General features: G+C 45.0%; 1 protein-coding gene across 2 annotated transcripts; it reads left to right on the top strand.

Moving 5' to 3' along the window:
* The first annotated feature begins 421 nt into the window (after positions 1 to 421).
* GJA5 (gap junction protein alpha 5) lies at positions 422 to 19333 on the top strand. Of its 2 annotated transcripts, none has more exons than XM_071572968.1 (2): positions 422 to 698; positions 16489 to 19333. In XM_071572968.1, exon 2 carries the CDS (start codon positions 16537 to 16539, stop codon positions 17644 to 17646), a length of 1110 nt encoding a protein of 369 aa, XP_071429069.1. In that variant the 5' UTR covers positions 422 to 698; positions 16489 to 16536; the 3' UTR covers positions 17647 to 19333. The 2 variants fall into 2 exon arrangements, with proteins under 2 accessions (XP_071429069.1, XP_071429078.1); XM_071572977.1 differs by lacking the exon at positions 422 to 698 and adding an exon at positions 5677 to 5850.
* The last annotated feature ends 1030 nt before the right edge of the window (positions 19334 to 20363 follow it).

The following is a 20363-nucleotide window of genomic DNA, read 5'->3' on the forward strand; positions in this document are numbered from 1 at the left end:
TTATTTGCACCATTTACCACTTAGCCATCTGCTCCCTTCAGATATTATTTTATGGCTTTCCTTTGTTTTCACCAAGGCCTAAACAGGAATGAAATTGTGGGTCTTGTCACTAGCCCTTTTAAATAAATAGTTCTGCTATGGGTCTAATAAGTTTGACAAGTTGGTCCCAGGCCCTGGGCAGGAAGCTAATAAACTTCAAGTTGCTTTTCTATTGTTTTCCTAAAACAATTTGACTTCCTTTCTGATAGCCCCAAATTCCTTCAATAAAAATAGAGTAGCTGGGAGCCAAAGGAAGAGTTGAACTTGAGCCAAGTTGTGCTTACAATGCCGCCTGCGTAAGGTCACATTTTTATCCTGATCCACGAAGACCCTTTAAAAGAATAGCAGGCAGACAGCTGCCAGTGCATGTCAGGAACAGCTCAGGAGCTAGTCTCCCCCAGCATCAGTCCTCAGGCTTGAGGACATCTCCAGCCAGTGAGCCAGTGTTACACCATAGCAGGAGGCTGAGCTCCTGGGAGCTGACTGGGGTCTGCTTACCCTGTCCAGAGTGTCCTCCCTCTGACACGGATCTCTTCTGGGAGCTGAACACTGATACAGAGGTGGGCTCCAGCAAGACCAAAGGGCTGTGCTAAAGCTCACCCACCTTCAATCCACTTTACCTGTTCCTCTCTCTACCTGTGCAGGCTCAGCAAAAAGAGGTAAAAGTCTGTTCTTTCTTTTCTTCTTACTTTGGGAAACATATATGTATATGTATAGACACATATATTTTTGTCAAAGAGCAACTCGTCTAGATGGAAGTTTACAGGACAAGATGAATGTCTGGTGGGTATATAGATGAGGACTCCTTGCGTAAAAATGACTTGCTGATCCTTTGGACAAATTCTTTATGGTCTTCATGATTTGGTTCCTCCACCTATAAAACAAGAAGAGTGTTTATAGGAGCTGTAATTACATTATTATTTGCAAAGCACTTCTCAGCTACTCAGAGATGCTGCAGAGTTGAGAACTGGAAGCAGTAGCTGTGAGAGGACCGTGCTTTGTTTCCCATATCATAAAGATGACAACTGAGTATTTACTTCAGGATAGATGGTGATTTGCTCTCAGTAATGAAAACGTCTTCCGGTTTTTCTTGATGAAAACTTTCCTGGCAAATGAGACTGACACACAGTAACATTTCACACCGTGCTGTTTCTTCTTTCCTCTTTTCTCACTCTGTGCTGGAATGGTACTCTGGGCTGGGAAGGGGAAATAATCCATCTATACTGGACTAATCTGGGATGTTTTACTAAATAAGAAACTGTGATTATAAAACTGTTCTACTCATTCAGGGGCCCTTCATAGCATGCTATTCCTGTTCCCTTGGGCCCAGCCTGTCCTTGGCAATTTGCCTTCTGCTGGAGGATGCCTTCAAACTGTCTCCAGAGGTTTAATGTACAAAAGAGAACTCCCCTCTCCTGCCTTCTCTTGCAACCACATCCACACACAGGGATTTTAGATAAATGTTTCACCAGGGAGGTACCATCAACTGGTGCTTTAGAGAAGGTATTAGAGATGCCTGTCCAGCATGGAACATTATGAAGAATCAGAGTAAGTGCAGTGCTGTGGCCAGGCATCAGAGATGAACTCAACCACTGATGGGTGGTGTTTTATTCTGAAATTTCCTAATGCAGTAAATCTGATATCCTCCCCAGGCACAAAGTCCTTGGTAATGGCAGGAGTATATGAGAAATTTTCCCTTTAGACAATCTCTTTAAGATCTCACATCTCAGGAGACCATTCACCTGCATTTGAAACAGCCTTCCAGAAAGCCAGATGCTCTGAGAACATCTGTTTCAAGTAAAGAAGCTCTTTCCTATGTGAGCTTTCATCTATCCTACTGCATATTTGCAGACCTTCTACATCTATTGTCTTGGCTTGCTTTTTGTTTGTTTAAATCCCTGACACAGAATGAATCCCCCGTTAAATATCCATGGGATCAATGCCGAAAAACTCATCACTTAAGCTCTGTTCAGTATTTACCTGGCTTTTGTGTGCAAGGGTGCAGCTCTGATAAGGCAATAAGGCAAATACAGGAAATAGAATGAAAAAGGGACCTCTTGGCTTATCAGGTTCAATCCCTTTGAATAACAGGCAAGTACAAAACAAATGGCCTTTTCTAAACTTACTAAGCTCTGTCCTAAATCTCATTAGCTTTCCACCCTAACTTTTGCTACTAGAATGCTGTTCAGCTCCTCCTTCCCTGCTCTGTTGCTTAGAAACCTTCTGATTTCCAACCTAAATTCATTCATGGCCAATTTATATCTATTTATTCTTGTGCCACATTGTCCTTTAGCTTATGTAGTTCTCTTCTCTCCCTAGCACTTACTTTCCCAACCCCCAATTCCTAAAAGTATTTATAGGCAGCAAATTTCTCCTCTCTTAACCTTTGTTCTGCCAGACTAAATAACTAAGCTGCCTTGTAGTATTCACCCTGCAGGCACATCACACTGTGGTTTAATTACTTTGTGTAGCTGCAGTAGCATGAAGTTCAGTGCAAAATAATTAATGCTTAAAAGCTCAGAATGGTACCACATCTATTTTCGAATCAGCTCAAATGTCTATCTGCAGTCACTTCTATGACTGATAACTAAACATACTCTCAGATAATAGACCCCCTCCATTCCTCTGATCACTCCATTGCCTTTCTTTGCACCTGCTCCAGGCTGAACATCCTTCTTCAGTGTGGGTGAGCAGTGCTGCACACACTATTCTGAAAGAGTCTCACATCCTCTTAGATGACATTTATCTCACTCAATGCAACTAGAAATACTGCCTACATCCTCAGAGCTCACTTGCCTTTTTCACCCCCACACAGCATCACTGGTCCCTCCTCCCTTGGTGACCTTCACTCGAGACTTTCCCCATCTTGGAAAAAATCTCTCTGCTAAGAGAGATTCCTGTTACTCTTCAAACAACAAGTTCCTGGTTTGTGACTTTACACTCTCCCATTTAATCTCACCTCCATCACTCCACTCACAAAGAGTTTTCGGCTCTCATGGTGCTAGAATCCACCTCTGCCTTGATGATACCTCCCCAGCTTTGTTTCATCAGCAGATTTCATTAGCATTTCCACTTTCAGTGCCAAGGTAATTAACAGAAATATTAAAAAAGATCAGTCCTAAGAGCAATCTTTAGGCAGCCTCTAAGATAATTTGCCTTCAAACTGTTAGGGAACTGGTGTTTCAGTTCTGTCAGTCTCTTACTCACCTGAGGATTTCTCCATTAATCCCTGTCTTCTTCAGATGAAGCTTTTCCACTAATTTGCTTCTTCTGGGACACCATATCATATAGCTTACCAAACTCCAGGTGCATAAGGTCTACTATGTTTCTTTTACTTAGGAAGTCAGGAATATTAATCCAAGAAAGCTCTTTACCTTTGATCAAAAGATGGTACATGTCTCATTTTCCCTTAACCTCCTGGTTTTATTTCTCCTTTCCTTCAAAATCCATTCCACAGCATCACAAATTGAGATCCACAAGCTGCACATGGCAAGCTGTCAGCTGTTGTTCTCCTCATTCCCACTGTCTGGGGGAGCATTCTCTTCCACTTGCTCTCCTTACTCAAGCCATACAAGTTTGCATAGCAGGCTTTTGGGGAGGGGAGAGAAAATCCTTCTTCCTCGCTTAACAGTGGGAAAAACAGCTACTTCTTTAGCTGAGAAGTTGGAGAAGCTGCCATGACAACTCTCTATTCCCTTGAAGAGGGTGCAGTAGAGAAGGGGTGACACACTGAGTGGCTGGCTGAGGTGTCCCTACAACATCTCTATTCAGTTTTATGGGCTTTTTTGCCTCACTGTCTGCCTTCTTCCATTTCCTTTCTGAGCAACAAAATGCAAATAATTACCAGCAGCATCAAAACAAAAAGAGCTCTTAACAGCTACATGTGTATGATGCCTGTATTGGACAGAAACCTCCTCCCTCCCTCCCTCCCTCATTCATTCAGCAGAACTGGACTGTATCTGCTGGATTCAGAGATTACCTCTGTGTGTCATTCAGGAACAATACTGGGACAGGAAATACAAGGGAGTGAGCAGGAAGAATCAAACTTGATCACCCTCAGTGTACAGCAAAGTGTCAGCCACACAGGGAGGGGAATGCATTTCAGACAGCTCTCTCACAGGACCTGTTTCTTTACAGCATGTGAGAAACATTTGACAAGCCTTATCCCTAGCCTATCCCAAAGCCATCTGTGAGCTAGACCTGTATTATTAACACCTTTTTTTGGACACTTCTATGATGAAGTCCTTGACAATTTCACTGGCATAAAACCAACATGACTTTATATAATAATGCTTCGTGGAAATTACTCCAGAAAATAAAAGAACCCAAAGGGATATTCTCCTTCCTGTGAAATTCCATCACAAATATACAACTTCTAGGCAGATGAGGGGGAAACAATTCCAGAAACATTTCTATTTTCATAGGAGGCCTTTCAACAATGTTAGAAATATACCAGATTACTGAGCTGCTATTGCTCTTTACTGTGCACTGTACGCCCTGCACTAACCATCAGTGAGGATTCAACCCTCTTGGAAAAGAGTTGCCTTCTTAATTTTGGAATGAGAGTGACCACATAGGACATGCAAGGGGGAACTAAATTAGTGGGAGAAAAATTATTAGATTAGAAGGAGTTGCCAGCACTTGTTTTAGTCCCTGGACTTCTTTTGATTCATGATCTGAACTCACTGATGCATATGGACCACTGGGGAGTTATGTTCTGGGTGGGAGATATCCAGGAAGGATTCCTGGAGGGATACCCACCAAAGCTGGTGTGCAGCAAGCCAGGTCTCAGGTTAGCCATGTCTTCTGTGCAAACTTTACTCTCCTGCCACTGGTTCTTTGAGAACAGCCTTTATCAAAGCCAGAAGGCATCTCTGATTCTCCCTCCTCACTGGGGCATTCCCAGTGTACAGGAATCAGAGGCTCAGCTTCACACACACACAAAATACAGCACCTTCAGACATTTGATATGTCAAAAACAGTTTTAAGAAAGGCCCAAATGCTGATGCATCTGACTGTGTGCAGGGAGGAGGTGGTGGGGTCGTGTTACAAAAGCTGCTTCACAGGTAGGTTATTCTCCATTTATCAATAAGGGGGTGTGCAAGATCCCCCTGGGGAGCACTTGGTGCCCTCTGGGACAAGGCTGCAGCATTGCTGGACCCCTGATCCAACCATCAGAGCAAGTTCTGCGTTCTTTGAAGAGGTGGAAGACCCTGCTCTATATGAACTCTGTTTTTTGCCAAATTAAGCTTGAACAAGTCAGATAAATGTCATTTGTTGATATCATGCATGGAAAAAGCTTTTCAGAGTCTGGCTGGTGTAACTATGGGGCAATCCCATCTCTTTTTGTTTAGGAAAGGCTTAGACCATAGTATGTTATCTGTGGGAGGACATGTGAAGGAACAGCAGTAGCAGCAACTGGAAGGGACTGTGTGAAGCCGGCAGTGAATGCATCCTGTCGGCATGGGGAGGGTGGCACGGGGAGAGGCTGAGACTGGAGAGGGAGGAATGAGATCCATGGTCTTTAAAGGAAAAACAACAGGAAACCAGGTTTGAAAATAGAAAGATTAAGCCGGAGGGGGTGGGAGAGACGAGAAAAGTAGGTGAAGAAAGAAGAGGGGGAAAGGCAGAGAGGCAGTAGGGAAGACAGAAAGTGACACAGAAAGGGGGTGGAGAAAAAGAGAGGAAGAGAGAGAGAACCATATTAAAGGAATAAAACGAAGCAACAAGAACAAGGACTCCAACTTCACTACAAAAAGGGAAAGTACTAAAGCAAGGAAAGGAGACTGAAGACAAGATACTGCAAATCAGGTAAGTAACCAGGAGGGGGAAATAATAGAACTGCAGAAGTGTCAATGGCAGATCAAGTTATTACACTCAAGGGCAAAACAGCATAAGGGGAGAAATGGATTTGGAGAGGCAGGAAAAGAAGGAAGGGAAAAAATAACTTTAGAAATTTACTTTTTTTTTTCATTTTCTCTTCCAAACATTCCCACTGGTAACTAGATAAGCTTGGGACATTTTAAAAAATAAACTGTTTTTGCCACAGGCAACAGCAGAAATGACAAGTAACTTCCCTGCGATGAACATGGATACTAATAGATTTCAATGTATAGGAAAGCAGGATAAGAGCCCCAAATATCCTCAGACAGTGTAATGTGCTAATTGCAGTTTCTGTCAGACCCTTTTCAGCAGGCTGTCAAGGTGCTCAGGGGACAGTGGTGAAGGGAACTCTTACCTAAGAGAGGCTCTCAGGGTATAAACACTTTATCAAGTGCCCGCACGAACCGCCTGTATCCTGAAGCGCGCAGGATGGTTTCAAAATGTTGCAGTTTCTTTTCCTTGAGAATATTGTATCCTGGCTGGTCTGTGACATGGAGTCTGGGAATGTTACTCAAACATAGAAGTGCCTCGCTCGTATCTCCCAGTCACCCGTACTGCACACGCCGCAAGGGAATGCCTTTCTCCATCCCGACACTGCCCATGGCAGCCTCAGCAAAGAGACACTCAGACCTAAAGGGACAAATGTCCTCTCCCACACTTGCAGCTGCTGCTTCTTTTTATTTGCCTTCCTAACTTTTTTTGCCCCTTTTTGTACTTGGAATAATCATTCAATTACTTTTCCATAATTTAATACTGCTAGCATTGCCATCGCACATTTCAAAGAATAGCCCAGCTTGAAAATATGGTACCCCTATACATCCACCTGTGAAGATGCAATCTCAAAGAGTGTAAAGGTTGCTTGCTAATTGCCACTTCTGATTTCGGTGGCTCCTCTGATTTCCTAAAGGGTTGCTTGACTGCTCATTTGTCATGTATAATGAGCTTTGTGGCACTCTGATTTTAACATCTCAGGTAAACTGAGGCAGAGCCTCTATCCCTGAAGTGTCGTAAAAAGTCTTTAGAGGATCATATAAGTAGCTTTTCTGGACAAACCTCAGCTTAAAATGTCACGGGTTGAGTATGCCTTAAGCATTGAACTCTTCCTCTGTGCTAATAAACCCACCAAAATTCCTTGGTGAAGCAGCGTGTGAGAGTTTTTCCCTACTTCTGCCTATGTGATTCTCTCTTTAAAACTAAAGAACTTAATGCATGTAAGATATGTGTGCATATGTGTGTGTAGCTAGGAGCAGGTTAAACAGTTATTCAGAAGCCTCACAGTATTCAGGAGCCAAAAAATTCTGCATTTGTTGATATTTTCAAAATCTGCTCCGAGAAGAGCACACATTTCTAACTTTGTTCCCCTTTCCTTGGGAGCAGAACAGTAGTTTAGGAGAATTCCTGAGGCTTCAGGGTTTAAAATACTCATCAGGCTCGGGTCGCTTGGGAACTATGTTAAGTATTCCTGTTACTATAACTATCTGGGGTTGTTGGGTTTTATCCACTCTACAGTATACAGTATCCCAATATTTTAGTATCATAGGCATTAAAATTTAAACCTTGACGGAAAATACAGAGCTTCATACCTTAGCCCCTCTTCTCTTTTTGACCTACAGACAGATTTCACACATTCTGCATGTTTGTCCATTTTTCTGACTTATCTTGCAGCATTGGAAATAGACAAGAAGGAATGAGTAATTCAGCACCATGCCATGTCATTAGGGAGCACATTTTGGAGACTGCTCCACACATTGGGTGTTGTCATATGAGGCACGAGGATAGAGGCATAAAATTAGAAATAGTTCCCAGGAGGCATCAGAGATCCTTCAGTCTTTGGGCTAAAAATTCATAAGGGGGAGGGGGCAATCAATTTTATTGCTATTGATAAGCAACAGAGAGACCTCTCTGAACAATGCTCAACATGCCAGCTCTTTCCTGAATCAAAGCAATATTCATACCACGCAGGACATATGGAGCAGAGAGACGCACACTTTTAAGTCTCTCCTGTGTAAAAAGAGGTCAGGGGCTTTAATGTAAGAACTAAGAGGTTTACACTTCCATTTCCATCTTTCTTCATTTTTCATGTCAATACGGACATGGCTTGAGAATGGTTGAGAATTTCCACATGAAACTCCTGTCCCTTGGAAGCAGAAAAGCAGATGGATGCCTTGGTCTGGGCACAGGGTAGCTCAGGAAGTGAAGCAGGGTGACCACTGCAGAGTCCAGTCTCCAGATCCATTCAGATGCCTGGTGAAGAAGGGAAGGAATAGTGGGATGGGAGAAAAACTGCCTCCAGTTTATAATCAGATAAAGCTGTCCAAGAGGACTGGGGTTATTTTTGCTTCTTACTCCAATTTCCTCTGTCACGATGGGTCAAATCACTTAAGCCACCACGGTGCCTCATGAATGTGCCCTCGGTGGTTTCTCTTGTCCTCTGAATATCTGATTTCTAGATGTGGTGCAACTGGTGGAATTGATACACTCTCCCACTCCAGCATAAACCAGACAGAGCTCTGCTTTGAATACACATTATATAGTGCTAAGTACATTGGAAAAAGAAAACAGATTACCAATATCACCAAGCAGCTTCCAAAATTAATGAACAGTTTTTATCTTAATCTCTCACTGCCCTTAGTTCCTCAGCTGTAAAGTTGATCTAATACCATCTCCTCACCTCTGGGTGGTAATGAAAATAAGTAGATTTATATTTGTGAAGCAATCAGATACTGTTGTGCCGAAAGCCATAGGAAAGCCCATGAGGAAACTAATAATTCTGTCTTTAGAACTGGACTTGAATAATGTAGAGTAAATGAGGCACAGGCCACCCACTGAACAATAAGGAGAAAACAAAACATTGAATAGCTGCTGTTCAAGAAAACCCCAGTCAGGCTGGCACAGAACAAGGCAGGCATCCTGTGCAAAGAATGAGGTGACAATGGGAGGATGTGGTTAAAGACTGGTAGCTAAGAGGCACAGGCACAAAGAGATTGAATTAAGATTACTGAGAACAGTAACCCTGCATTTCCTAACTCCCTACTGCTGGGCTTTGCCAATTTAATATTAGTTTAATATTAGTTCAAAGGGTGTGTGTAAGTGTGTGTGCATATATATACATACATACACTGAGGAAAAAAAATAATCCATTCAAAAGCTATAGCCAGAGCTCACTCCAAAAGTGAAATTAAATACTTGAGGCAAGGATACAGCAATAAGGCTGGAGTGTGAAAAGAATCCTACAGATTTTTGGAAAGAAGCAGAAATGAGATTTGACAAGGTAGTAAAAAGTGAAAAATATATAGTCACTGAAAATATCCTCTCTCTAAGGCTGAAAGCATTAGCAATTTAGGTGCTGTAGGGAGTTAACTGGTCAAAGCTGCCAAAAAACTGAGGCAAGGTTCTCCAGGGGGAACTTGACTGTAGGAGAGCAATGGGAAACTGATAGACAGGGAGGCAATGGGGTGAGAGGAAGGAATAAAGGATGGGAAAAGTCTGGATGAGAGCTTTCTCCTTCACCCACTACCTCTCCAGTCTGTTTTATTTCAACACTATAACAAGTTGTGTCTCATGCAGTCTATGAACCAGCCTAAATTCACATGGGCAGGTTTTATTGCTGCCACGTTGTACCCAATGTGATGCCTGCCATCTCCTCATACCCACTGACTAAGCAGTGCTTGAGATCAGCTCTTCTCAACAGAGCTCAGGAACAGCTTTACTACAGCATCCCTCAAATTGCTCAGCATGTTTCTCTTTTCCAGAGCTCCCTATGCCCTTTTTGGCTATCCCCTCACCTGTATTTAGCCAGCCTAATTTAAGATGATCTGCAAATGCATTTGGGCTTGCTTCTTTCTGCAAAGATAAAGGCACGGGGAAGAGCACCAAGTTTGCAGCATTTACATCAGAGACAACTGATGAGATATTTTTCTAGCAAAAAGCAGGTGACCCTTCATTTAACTTATCCCAACTCCAGTTTGGTCATGTTTGATGGGGTCTCTAAGGATCCACATTTCTCTAGGGTGAAGAGAGAGGATCCCAAGAGAATTAGAAGGTGCTCTGCATGCTCAGTGTAAGCCTGGATACCACTACCATGTAACTATTTGATGCAGGTTTTTCAAAGACAGTGGGATAAATTCATTCCTCACTTTGCTCATCTGAATTCAAGGTCTTTTCTGTTCTTGGTCTCCTGTGACTACATCAGGCAGAGCTTGGCCCTAATATTTGGATATATGAAAACACAGTGGAGAAATAGCATTAGATGTCCTGGATAGACAACTAATAAAAATTCAACTGACTGGGAGTCTTCAGCTTCCACCATCACTTCAGATGAAAATATTCTACATATTATTATCATCTCTGTGTGTAACACATCCCTGATGTACACACTTGAAGGTGTTGAGTGATTTCCCTCTGTCTGTGTCTCTGTGTGCGTCAGGGTTGTGTGTGTGTGTGTGTGTGTGTGTGTGTGTGTGTGTGTGTGTGTGTAGGAGGTGACAGGTCATTCAACTCCCTTATCTTCTCACCCACTCTCTTTTTTGTGAACTCTGAGATTTTCCACATTTGGAGAGGAGAGGGAAAACACACCTTGTCAAGGAATAACAAGCTGTCTGCAACTACAAGTAGGGCCAGTGGTCTGGATACCAGTGTGACCCTCCCAGAAATTGCAGTGAACTTGGGAGGAGCAAAAAGATAAGCAACATTGGATGTCTGTCTTCTAGGACAGGAGTTGTTAATGCAGAGCTGTTCCTCTCTTGTGAGATTTGATTTGAGCACTGGAGTCAAAGTCATTATCCCTGATATTGGTTCAGCACAGGACTTTGAACCCAAGGAACTAGAAATGAACCTGTCCAGACATGTCTTTTTTTTTTATATATTTTTTAAAGCATATATAAGTACAGAACTATGTAGTCCAGATTCACATGCAGATCAAATTTGGCTAAAGAACTGGCCTATTTCAGGCACAAAACTTATAATAAGCACATGCATGAATATAAGAAGCCAGAGGGATGATGCTTGATTGCCTAATAGGCTGTTGCTTGTCTACTGTACACCCATATGAAGGAGCCAATGTCAGTAAACAGTGGAAAAAAAGATACCTTCTGAGGTGGGCTTTAGCATCAATCTATGTCACAAAACTATGAAGAACCTCTGGAATTCAAAGTATCACACCCACACTGGGCAGCACATTTCTAACTCTATTCATCTTTTAATGCTGTAAGCCACATGTCCCCAGAATGCTTCCTGACCAGGTCCTGGCAACAAAGGAATACTGTTTACATACATTGAAAAGGCTGTTGCTTCCCTTTGGGTACTTACCATGGCTGCAGGCTCTGCCAGCAATAACAAGATGTTTGCCTCTTCAAAAAGTACCAAAACCAACACCCTCAAAAAATCAACAAAACAAAACAAAAAGCCTCTGGTTCTGCCAGGTGTACCTGCTATAGAAGGGCAGCATGAGAGGGTTTTCTTTCAGGCAACCAAGACAGTATTGTTCTGGGGAACAGGAGAGAAGGGCTGTGGTCTGTAGAAGCAGATGTGCTCTAGAAGCAGCGTTGTGTTGCTGTCACGAGGTTTAAGAGACAGTGCTGCATAGAAAAAAGGGCACAAGTTTGCAAGGCACAACCCCTGAGCTCTGTCCCCAGACTGTTTAACACAGTGATCTCAAACAAGCAGTTTGTCCTTCCTGGAGTCCAGTGATCACCACCTGCAAGAGGGAGGACAGCATCTGCACTGCATGGGATGCTGTGAGGCTGGACTACAGCTGACAGGGGGCTGGAGAGCCTTAGCATTAACAAACCTCCAGTGCAGAGCTGAAAATGCCCTGCCTAAGCATCTACAGGTGTGAGAGAACAGTTATGTAGTGTGGGCTCCACTCATGTATGGCTTCAGCCTGACAGGTGTCAACACAGGGGAAAAGATCTCTGCCCACATACCCCCATGGTGGCCACCTGTTGTGCCAGGCACTGGCCCAGACCTGCTATAAGATAACACAACTGAAGGAAGGAAAGCCACAAGCAATTCCTAGGCACTAACCATGCCACAGCTGGACTGGATGCTCCACTGCAAAGGGCTGTCACTAATGATGTGCCCTGTACCCAAAGGGGATGGCTGCCTGCTCATTTGGTAGCTGGGAGGGGATGCACTCATTGCAAGGTCTCCACACCCAGCTGTGTGTCTGGAGTGTGAGCCTCCTGAAACATCTCCAGCCCCAGCCCTCAAGAGTTGGGAAATCTCATTAACTATCAGACACATGCATTTGTATCTTATTGAACAAATCCCACACAGAGATTGGGCAAAAATACAATGGCTTTGAATTTGATACTTTCCCTGTCCCTGGGAACTGTGCTTGCCTCACACAAAGGAGCCTTCCTCAGAGAGCCTCTCAGTGTGCCCCTGGGACCTGCCAAGGGGAAGAGGTGAGCCCAGCGAGGGAGAGCAGAAACAGTGTTATAATCAGACTCTCCACTTTATTTTAGAAACATCCTGCAGAGATGGCGACCTCCTGTCACCTTCCTTGTGGGAAAAGCTAGCATGAAGTGTCGAGCTCAGCTATTTATATCACTGCTGATAGTCTCGCCTGTCTTCTAAAGGGGGGAAAACTTTCTTCCTAACAACCCCTAGGGAAATAAACTCATATAAAGATGATTGCACAGGAACAGCCCTCCTGGCTCTCTAGTGTGAATTTCCTAGCTGTTCATCAAGCCCTGGCTAGTTCCAACCAAAGTAAGTGTGCTGGCTGGAGCAAGCAGCAGTGATTTGAAGTGATCTCCTGTCCTTCAGAGCACGTGGCATCACCAAGAGGATGGGAAAAACTGCTCAGAGGGCAGTGGACACTTTCCTTTGCACAGATAAAAGTACTGCAAAAAAGGAATGGCAGGGAGCAGCCCACGGCTGGCAAGCCAGCTTGGCATACTAGCAGGTGCCGTCCCCACTGGGGTATTTTTATCCTGGAATTTGGCAGTCACAAGGCAGCCCAGAGCTGAGCAGACTCCATGCTCGGCCTGGGGTGTGATACTCAGTTTTCCCCAGCTTTAGCAGCATTCCAGGTGATGATTAAGCTGGGACAGCCACATTGCTGGGTTTGTGCCAAGCTGCACTGGTCTTTGTCACACACACGTTTCCCAGTGCCAAGATCCCATGACTGAGCACAGCTCCTGTGTTGATCCAGCAGAAAGCTGACAGCCAAAAGCATGGCAGGGCAGCGGCACAGCCCACAACTGCACATGAATATGCACAACCCTCCTGGCAATACTGTTTTCTCTCAGGTGCTGAGACCCCACAAATATACCCAGAGGTATTTTTTGCCAAATAACACCAGAGTGAGACCAGATTTGCCCAACTGAGCCCAAACTAGGAATATAAAAGGCTACAGATGCTCAGACACAGAGGTCAAAGCATGCGAGGGCAACAGTAGTCTGGGAATGAGGAAAAAGAGCTATATGGAAAATTCCCAAGAATAGTAAAGCCCTGAGGAGAAAGGCTAGGTCAGAGGCAGTTCTGCATAGCCAGGAAAAACTGTCAGGAGGTGACAACAATCCTTCATTTCTTGCTGGCAGCAGAGAGCTAGATGTTCTAGAAGACCCTTGGTCTTGCACTGCAAAAATAGCTCCCTAATAACTATCAAATGTCTACGCAAAAACTCTGCTCTAGGAGGGAAATTCCTTCTCCTAGTTTCCAAAACCCATTCTCCTGTGGCCACCCACCCCCTTGCAGCAGCCACCTCAGCTCTCTATGGGGCTGCAGCAGAATGATCTGGAGGCATCTTTGGGCAGTCCCTCCTTCAGACAGCCTGTGCAGGGGAGGACAGAGGAACTGTTCCTATTGTCTAGCCTAAGCCTCATGACTGTCAGCCTTGGATCCTTCTGATTTACAGCCTTTTAAAAAATTCTGTGCATGTGTGAGACAGGTGAATTACTGTTCTTCTTGCATCCATTAACATTTTTTATTCCTGGACTCCTCCTGGGCTGACGTTTGCTTTACTTTGTGTTCTGCACATACTGATTTTTACAATTTGCAAGTGTCCAGGTTTAGTAGCCTTCCCTGAGGAAAACAAGCCATAGTAAAATCCCAAACAACCTGCACACAGTAGAACTGATGGGAAGAGCTCTGTGATTGTACATCCCCATAGCAGGAAGAAAACTCAGCCTTTGCAAAGCCACAGAGAATTGTGTTCATTTTTGTGCTAACAAGCAAGGTGAAACAAGAAAAGGTATCTGACAGCTAACCACAGCAGGAGCAACAGGGACACCTGCAAACAACATAAACCCACCTGGATAAATAAAGACACCTACCTTTATCCATGCTGTCCTGTAAGGAATATTCCACACATACAGTTGTGCTACAGCATAAAGACATTGGACACACCTATATACTGAACTGCAGGTAGCTGGTTGCCTTGTCTGCACTCTGGGAGTTAAAAACCAAACACACTGATTTCAGCACCACAGGCTGTAAATATTTCCCATCACTGATTTATCTGCCTCTGTGTAATCCCCTGGTGCTTCTGCATTGAAGCCAGATGTTAATTTCTCCAGAATTCAGTAACTGCACTAAAGCCATTTCAGAAGGGAAGACAGACCCAAACATTCACCAGTTTTCACCATTACAGGAAAGAGGAGTTAGAAAGACCAGCTGATTTTCTGTGTTACTGCTCCTCCAGCTCTGGGCTGACAGCAGAATGAAAGATTCTGCTTACACCAAGCAGCCACCAGGATCTGCATCAGCATGATTGCAGCATGCCTGCCAGAGCAACAAAGAGCCAAAGATCATCCTTTGGTTTCTGGTATGTCCCTTCTCCATCCTCACACAGCTTCTGACAGATGGTGGGGCAGCAAGTGGCCACCTTCCTGTCTTCTTACCAGGGCAATCCTCAGCTTTCTGCAGGGCAGGTCTCAGAAGCACCAGGAATGTGAGGATTTAACTTTTGATCTTTGCCCCATCCGTCCTTGCAGATGGACATAGCTCAGGAACAAGAGATGGCATAAATCACTGTGTGCACTATTACATTAAATTATACCATTCACATAACCAGAGGAGAGGATATTGTTCCCCCAACAAGCGTATCTGTCTGTTCTTCAGCTTCTGCTCACAGGAAAATCTACACAATATTGCTGCAGTAAATTTTCAGCTTTTAACAGTGTCTAGTCTCCACAGACATTCTTTGCACCATAAAAATAATTGGCTTTTAAAGACAGGACAAGGGACAATAAAGAAGGAGAGTTAACAATTTGATCCCTATGGCTTTAGGTTTTACCTTGACTAGTGGTTTTAATATTTCATTATGATGATTATTTTTACATTTACTTATTAAAATGCTATTTTCCAAAAGAGTGACTGTGGGGGAACATTATCTCCAGGGTAATACTGAACACTTTACAGCACCTAGCCCTTAACTCATGCAAAAGGGAGAGCTTTGCAGTGCCCTGGGAAGGTAAATATGGGGAGTATAACTGGATCAAATGATTGCTCAAGCACTCCCACAGAGCCCCACAAAAGATGGATTAAACCCTTGCTACCTTTTTATCCATGAGGTTAAGTAACTTGTGCAGAAACAGTCTGTCAGTCAGAAGCAAAACTGAAGCAGGCTCTCCTGCATCTTCACTTACAATCTTACTCCCAGTCCACCAAACCTTTCCTCTCATCAGACCACCTACCAACAGCACTTCCCAGGAGCTGCTGGTCCTTGGGAGGCACTTCAAAGGAGGCTTTTTTTCTTTGTCTGTTTCATTTGAACTGTGAGTTTTGTCTCAGAACTTAAGAGGAAGGAGCAAGACCAATGACAGACTTTGCAGCAGTTCCCTTCAGAGAGACATGACATGGTGACAGAGGATTAGGTTTACAGGACTGTCACAGCTCACCAAAGTCTTTACAGTCCCCAAAACCTTTGCAAATTGTAAATTAAACACTTGCAGCTGGTGATACTGCAAAACCAAAGCAAAACCTATGGACAGGGGGCAGGTGAGAAACAGGAGCGTTTTCTCTGCGTTTCTTCTGTGGTGGCATCAAGCTCATAAATGAAGCCCAGAGCTGTGAGCACTCCACATTCCAGCTGTTGGTGCAGGTATTACACAAAGGCAGCATATGAAAGTGCCAAGGCACTGCTCAGCCCAAGCTGTAGACTCCAGTCCTGTCTCCCAGGGGATCAGCCCACTGAGAATTCCCCAGAGCACAGTTTGCAGACAAATGAATGCTGCTTTAACTACACAGTCTACAGAGGATGCAATATGCAGACTGCAGGGAAAGGGCTTTCTGAACCAAGAATACAACTGCCTCACCCTCAGTGTTTAGGCAGCCCATTTAAGAGGCTGCAGTTGTGCTCTGCAAAAGAGGTCACTTTCTGTTTCAGTAGCTGAATTTAAAAAAACCCAAACAAACATAAAAAAAACCAAACACACAAACTCAACACATGGCTTCCAGTAGATATGAAACAAAGTTTTCAGCAAACCAGACCTCATTCATTTCAGGTCAAATAAAAACATTTCCTATGACACAAAACAAACCATTTCACTCTATGTATTAACACCTGGGCATTCCCTAACCCACCTTAGAACCCCTCTCTTCTGTTTTCTCCCACAGAGGCTGTGTCCAGTTCTCAAGACTTCTCACCCCTCTTGGTGAGCAGAAATGGGGGACTGGAGTTTCCTGGGAGAGTTCCTTGAGGAGGTCCACAAACACTCCACGGTGGTGGGGAAAGTCTGGTTGACCGTGCTCTTCATCTTCCGGATGCTGGTGCTGGGTACAGCAGCTGAGTCCTCCTGGGGGGACGAGCAGTCTGACTTCATGTGTGACACTCAGCAGCCCGGCTGCGAGAACGTCTGCTACGACAAGGCTTTCCCCATCTCCCACGTCCGGTTTTGGGTCCTCCAGATCATCTTTGTGTCCACTCCATCCCTGGTGTACATGGGCCATGCGATGCACACAGTGCGCATGGAGGAGAAGAGGAAGATGAAGGAGGCAGAAATAGAGGCCCAAGAGATGAAGAACAGTGGTGACACATACTACCAGCAGAAGTGCTCTGTGACAGAGAAGGCTGAGCTGTCTTGCTGGGATGAATCAGGAGGCAAAATCATACTCAGGGGCAGCCTGCTGAACACCTACGTCTACAGCATTTTGATTCGAACTGCCATGGAAGTGGCCTTCATTGTGGGACAGTACGTCTTGTACGGGATCTTTCTGGAGACCCTGTACATCTGCAAGCGGGCACCTTGTCCCCACCCCGTCAACTGCTATGTCTCCCGCCCCACAGAGAAGAACGTGTTCATTGTCTTCATGCTGGCTGTGGCAGTGCTGTCCCTGTTCCTCAGTCTGGCCGAGCTGTACCACTTGGGCTGGAAGAAAGCCAAAGAGAGGTGCTCTCGCTCCTACAAACCCAGCCCCAGCACAGCCCCCGCCAGACTGGAGTCTGCCCCACAAGTGGAAAGGGCCCAGATGTACACTCCTCCACCAGATTTTAACCAGTGCTTGTCAAGTCCCAACGGGAAGTTCATCAGCACCTTCAGCAACAAGATGGCCTCACAGCAAAACACTGCCAACTTCGCCACCGAGAGGGTCCATGGGCAGGAGGATGCTGCTGGTGAAGGGCCTTTCATGAAGTCCAGCTATGTGGAGAGTCCAGAGGTGGCCAGTGAAAGTGCAGCACCTGCCTTCCCTGAGAACTACTTCAATGAGAAACGCCGGTTCAGCAAGGCCAGCCGTGCCAGCAGCAAGGCAAGGTCAGATGACTTGTCTGTGTGACCTGTCTCCAGCAGGGATGAGGAGAAGAAGCAGTCTCAGCGCTTAGTAAGACTTCAGCAAAGTGGGCTCCAAACTCTTGCCACTAACCTCTCTGTTTTAACACCCTCTCGCTCTTTTCCAGCAAACATCTTCATTATACTGCAGACAGCACCTCTCACAGCTTAAGGCAGAGACAGCCACTGGGTTACATGCACTGAAGAGAGGCACCAATATCGGGATGAGAAGCCCTCAGCCATACTTTTGTCATGGGACCCACAGGGATTAGGGACTCACCATCCTTATCCCAGTAGAGCACAGGCCAGCAGCCTCCTGAGGCTGCCCAGCACGTATCCACTGCAACACTGTACTCAACAGACTGACTGGACCTCAACTCCCTTACATCTTCTTTGGTCTCTATTCAACATTTGCAACATCAGCTTGGCAATGATACTGAGCTGAAGCTTCTCTCACCTGCAGGGAGGAGAAACACACCAGTAGGCTTTCTGAAAGACTTTTTCATCTGCTTTGTTCTGGCTCTTTCTAACCTTCCCTTTCTCTACCTGAGCAGAGACATTTTATACCAGTTTATCTACACAATAAGTCCTACTTGAATTTTTTGACACTATGTATATAAAAACTCCTCGCCATAAATAAGGACATCCATTGTCCCCCACGCGCAGCTGCCTCATGTCTAACATTGGAATCCCTTCCTCATTCCCAAGTCAGTGCAGCGGACTGGCTCCAGGGAAATCACTTAGATGACCAGTTGATGAAGACTAGAGAATTTTCCCAAGATACTTATGTCATCAGTTCTGTGCAAGACATCCATTAACAGAAACAGAGACTCTCCTGTGAGAACAGACATCTTTCTAGTAAAAAAGAGGAATTATCATGTGGAAACAAAATGGTTTTCCCCCTTTTTAAACTCTTTTTTTCAAGCAACTTGAATGCTGCTGAAAGGGTGCTGCCAGCTGCCCACTTGAGAGAAAAGCATCCTCTGTTTATCTGGTACGCCCTGTGTCTTCTCACCCACCCACCAAAACACTTCAGCATCATTTGCAAGGAGCAAGAGGCCTCTCCAGGTCCTGCACATCATTCAGCTCTAGGCTGCTATCTCATGCCAGCCAGCCAGCACAAGTCATTTGTCCTCACAGCAAGCCCCTGCTCTGCTATCAGGTCACCATCTCCACTCCATCCCTAGCACACGTGGCATAAGAAACTACCCATGGACAGCCTCTTTCCACTGCTGTAGCCTTCCAGAGCAACCACAGGGGCCCAGCACTGCACAGTGAGCCTGGTGGGTGAAGTCTGTAGGCAGCTCCCACTTGAGAGATGTTTTATCAGAGCAGAGCTGACATCCCTCTGTTAAAGGTATTTGCTAAACAGAGCTAAGCTGCTCCCTGTTGTTTACCCTGCACTGCCCTTTCAGGCACAGGCCACAGCTTCCCAACACTGGACTGCACAAGTGAATGGCCAGGGACCAGCTTATGAGGGGACTGAGCCATTTCCTCTCTTAGGGCCACTGAAAGGCATTGTGAATCCTTGCTCCTGATACATAGTTAGCTTTGGTACAGTTCCCTGTACATATACATGCATATTCACACTCCAAAGTGGGGGGAAACCATTTTTTGTTTGTAAGTTTTTATATATTTGTATTTTTAATCCTGAAAAGACCTGTGTGTTCTCCTTAACATGTGGTTTTAGTCAATTTGTGTCTAGGTTTCTCCTAATAAAGTTCTAACTCCATCTCTGCTTATTGATGTTTCTCCTCTCATGTGGCTCAGAATGAGCTCTAGCATCAACCAGGGTGCCTGCCAGACTCTTATGCTCAGAGATCACAAAAATTCCCATCGCCCAGAGTGGCAGGAATGAGGGGAGGGTTTGGCCAGGGGGATAAATAATAAACATTGGGAAATGATTGATTGACTGGCTAATAGAAACCCCCTCCAGCTCCCCTGCCTGCCTTTGCATTACCAAGGAAGACTGGGAAGAGCTGGTCGGATGGCAGAGCTTCCATCCTTTTGCAATGGAAATGCCCAATTCTTGCATCTCCTGGCACACCTCTGCACCCCAAGAGGCCACCTGTGATGGGAGGCCAACTCAGTGGGGAGAGGGCAGCAAAACCTGTCCCCCAAGCATCTGATTGCTTGTCCATGCAGTAACAGGGCCCTGATGTCTTTTTAAGAGATGGCCATGAGAGACATTGAGAACTCACTGCTAACCATCTCTGCAGCATTCCTGTGGGTACTCAAATCTCTTAAGATACAGTTGCCCAGCCCAAAGAAAATTCCTTTCTTTCCCCAGCTATGCCTCTTCTCTGAACTTCATCCTTTGTTCCCACTTTCCAACTTTCACAGGCTCTCTCCTTCTGACCTTGGATCCTCCTCTCCACTCAAAGGAAGTGCCCTTTCTCCACACAACCTCCCACCCCCTGGGACTCTGCAGGCTGGGAAGCTGGAGACCAGTAAAGCACCATGTCCTAGAAGGAGCCTGAGAGGGGGCATAAAGAATGCATCCCAACTTCAATGAGGACACTGGGACAGGGATCTTTAACTGTATTAGAAACTACAGGGACCCTTGGAGATTGAAGTAGCCTTGGTTTGGGGATTTTCAGCCCAGAAGTGAGGATACCACATGAGCTCCCACAGCCACACAATGCAGCAAGGAGGGAGCATTACATCTACAGGCCTTGGGGTTTTAACTCGGATTTGCACAGTCCTGAGCATGTCTGCCCCTTA

The sequence above is a fragment of the Pithys albifrons genome, chromosome 1, assembly GCF_047495875.1.
Source record: "Pithys albifrons albifrons isolate INPA30051 chromosome 1, PitAlb_v1, whole genome shotgun sequence".
In the NCBI taxonomy this organism is placed as follows: Eukaryota; Metazoa; Chordata; class Aves; order Passeriformes; family Thamnophilidae; genus Pithys; species Pithys albifrons.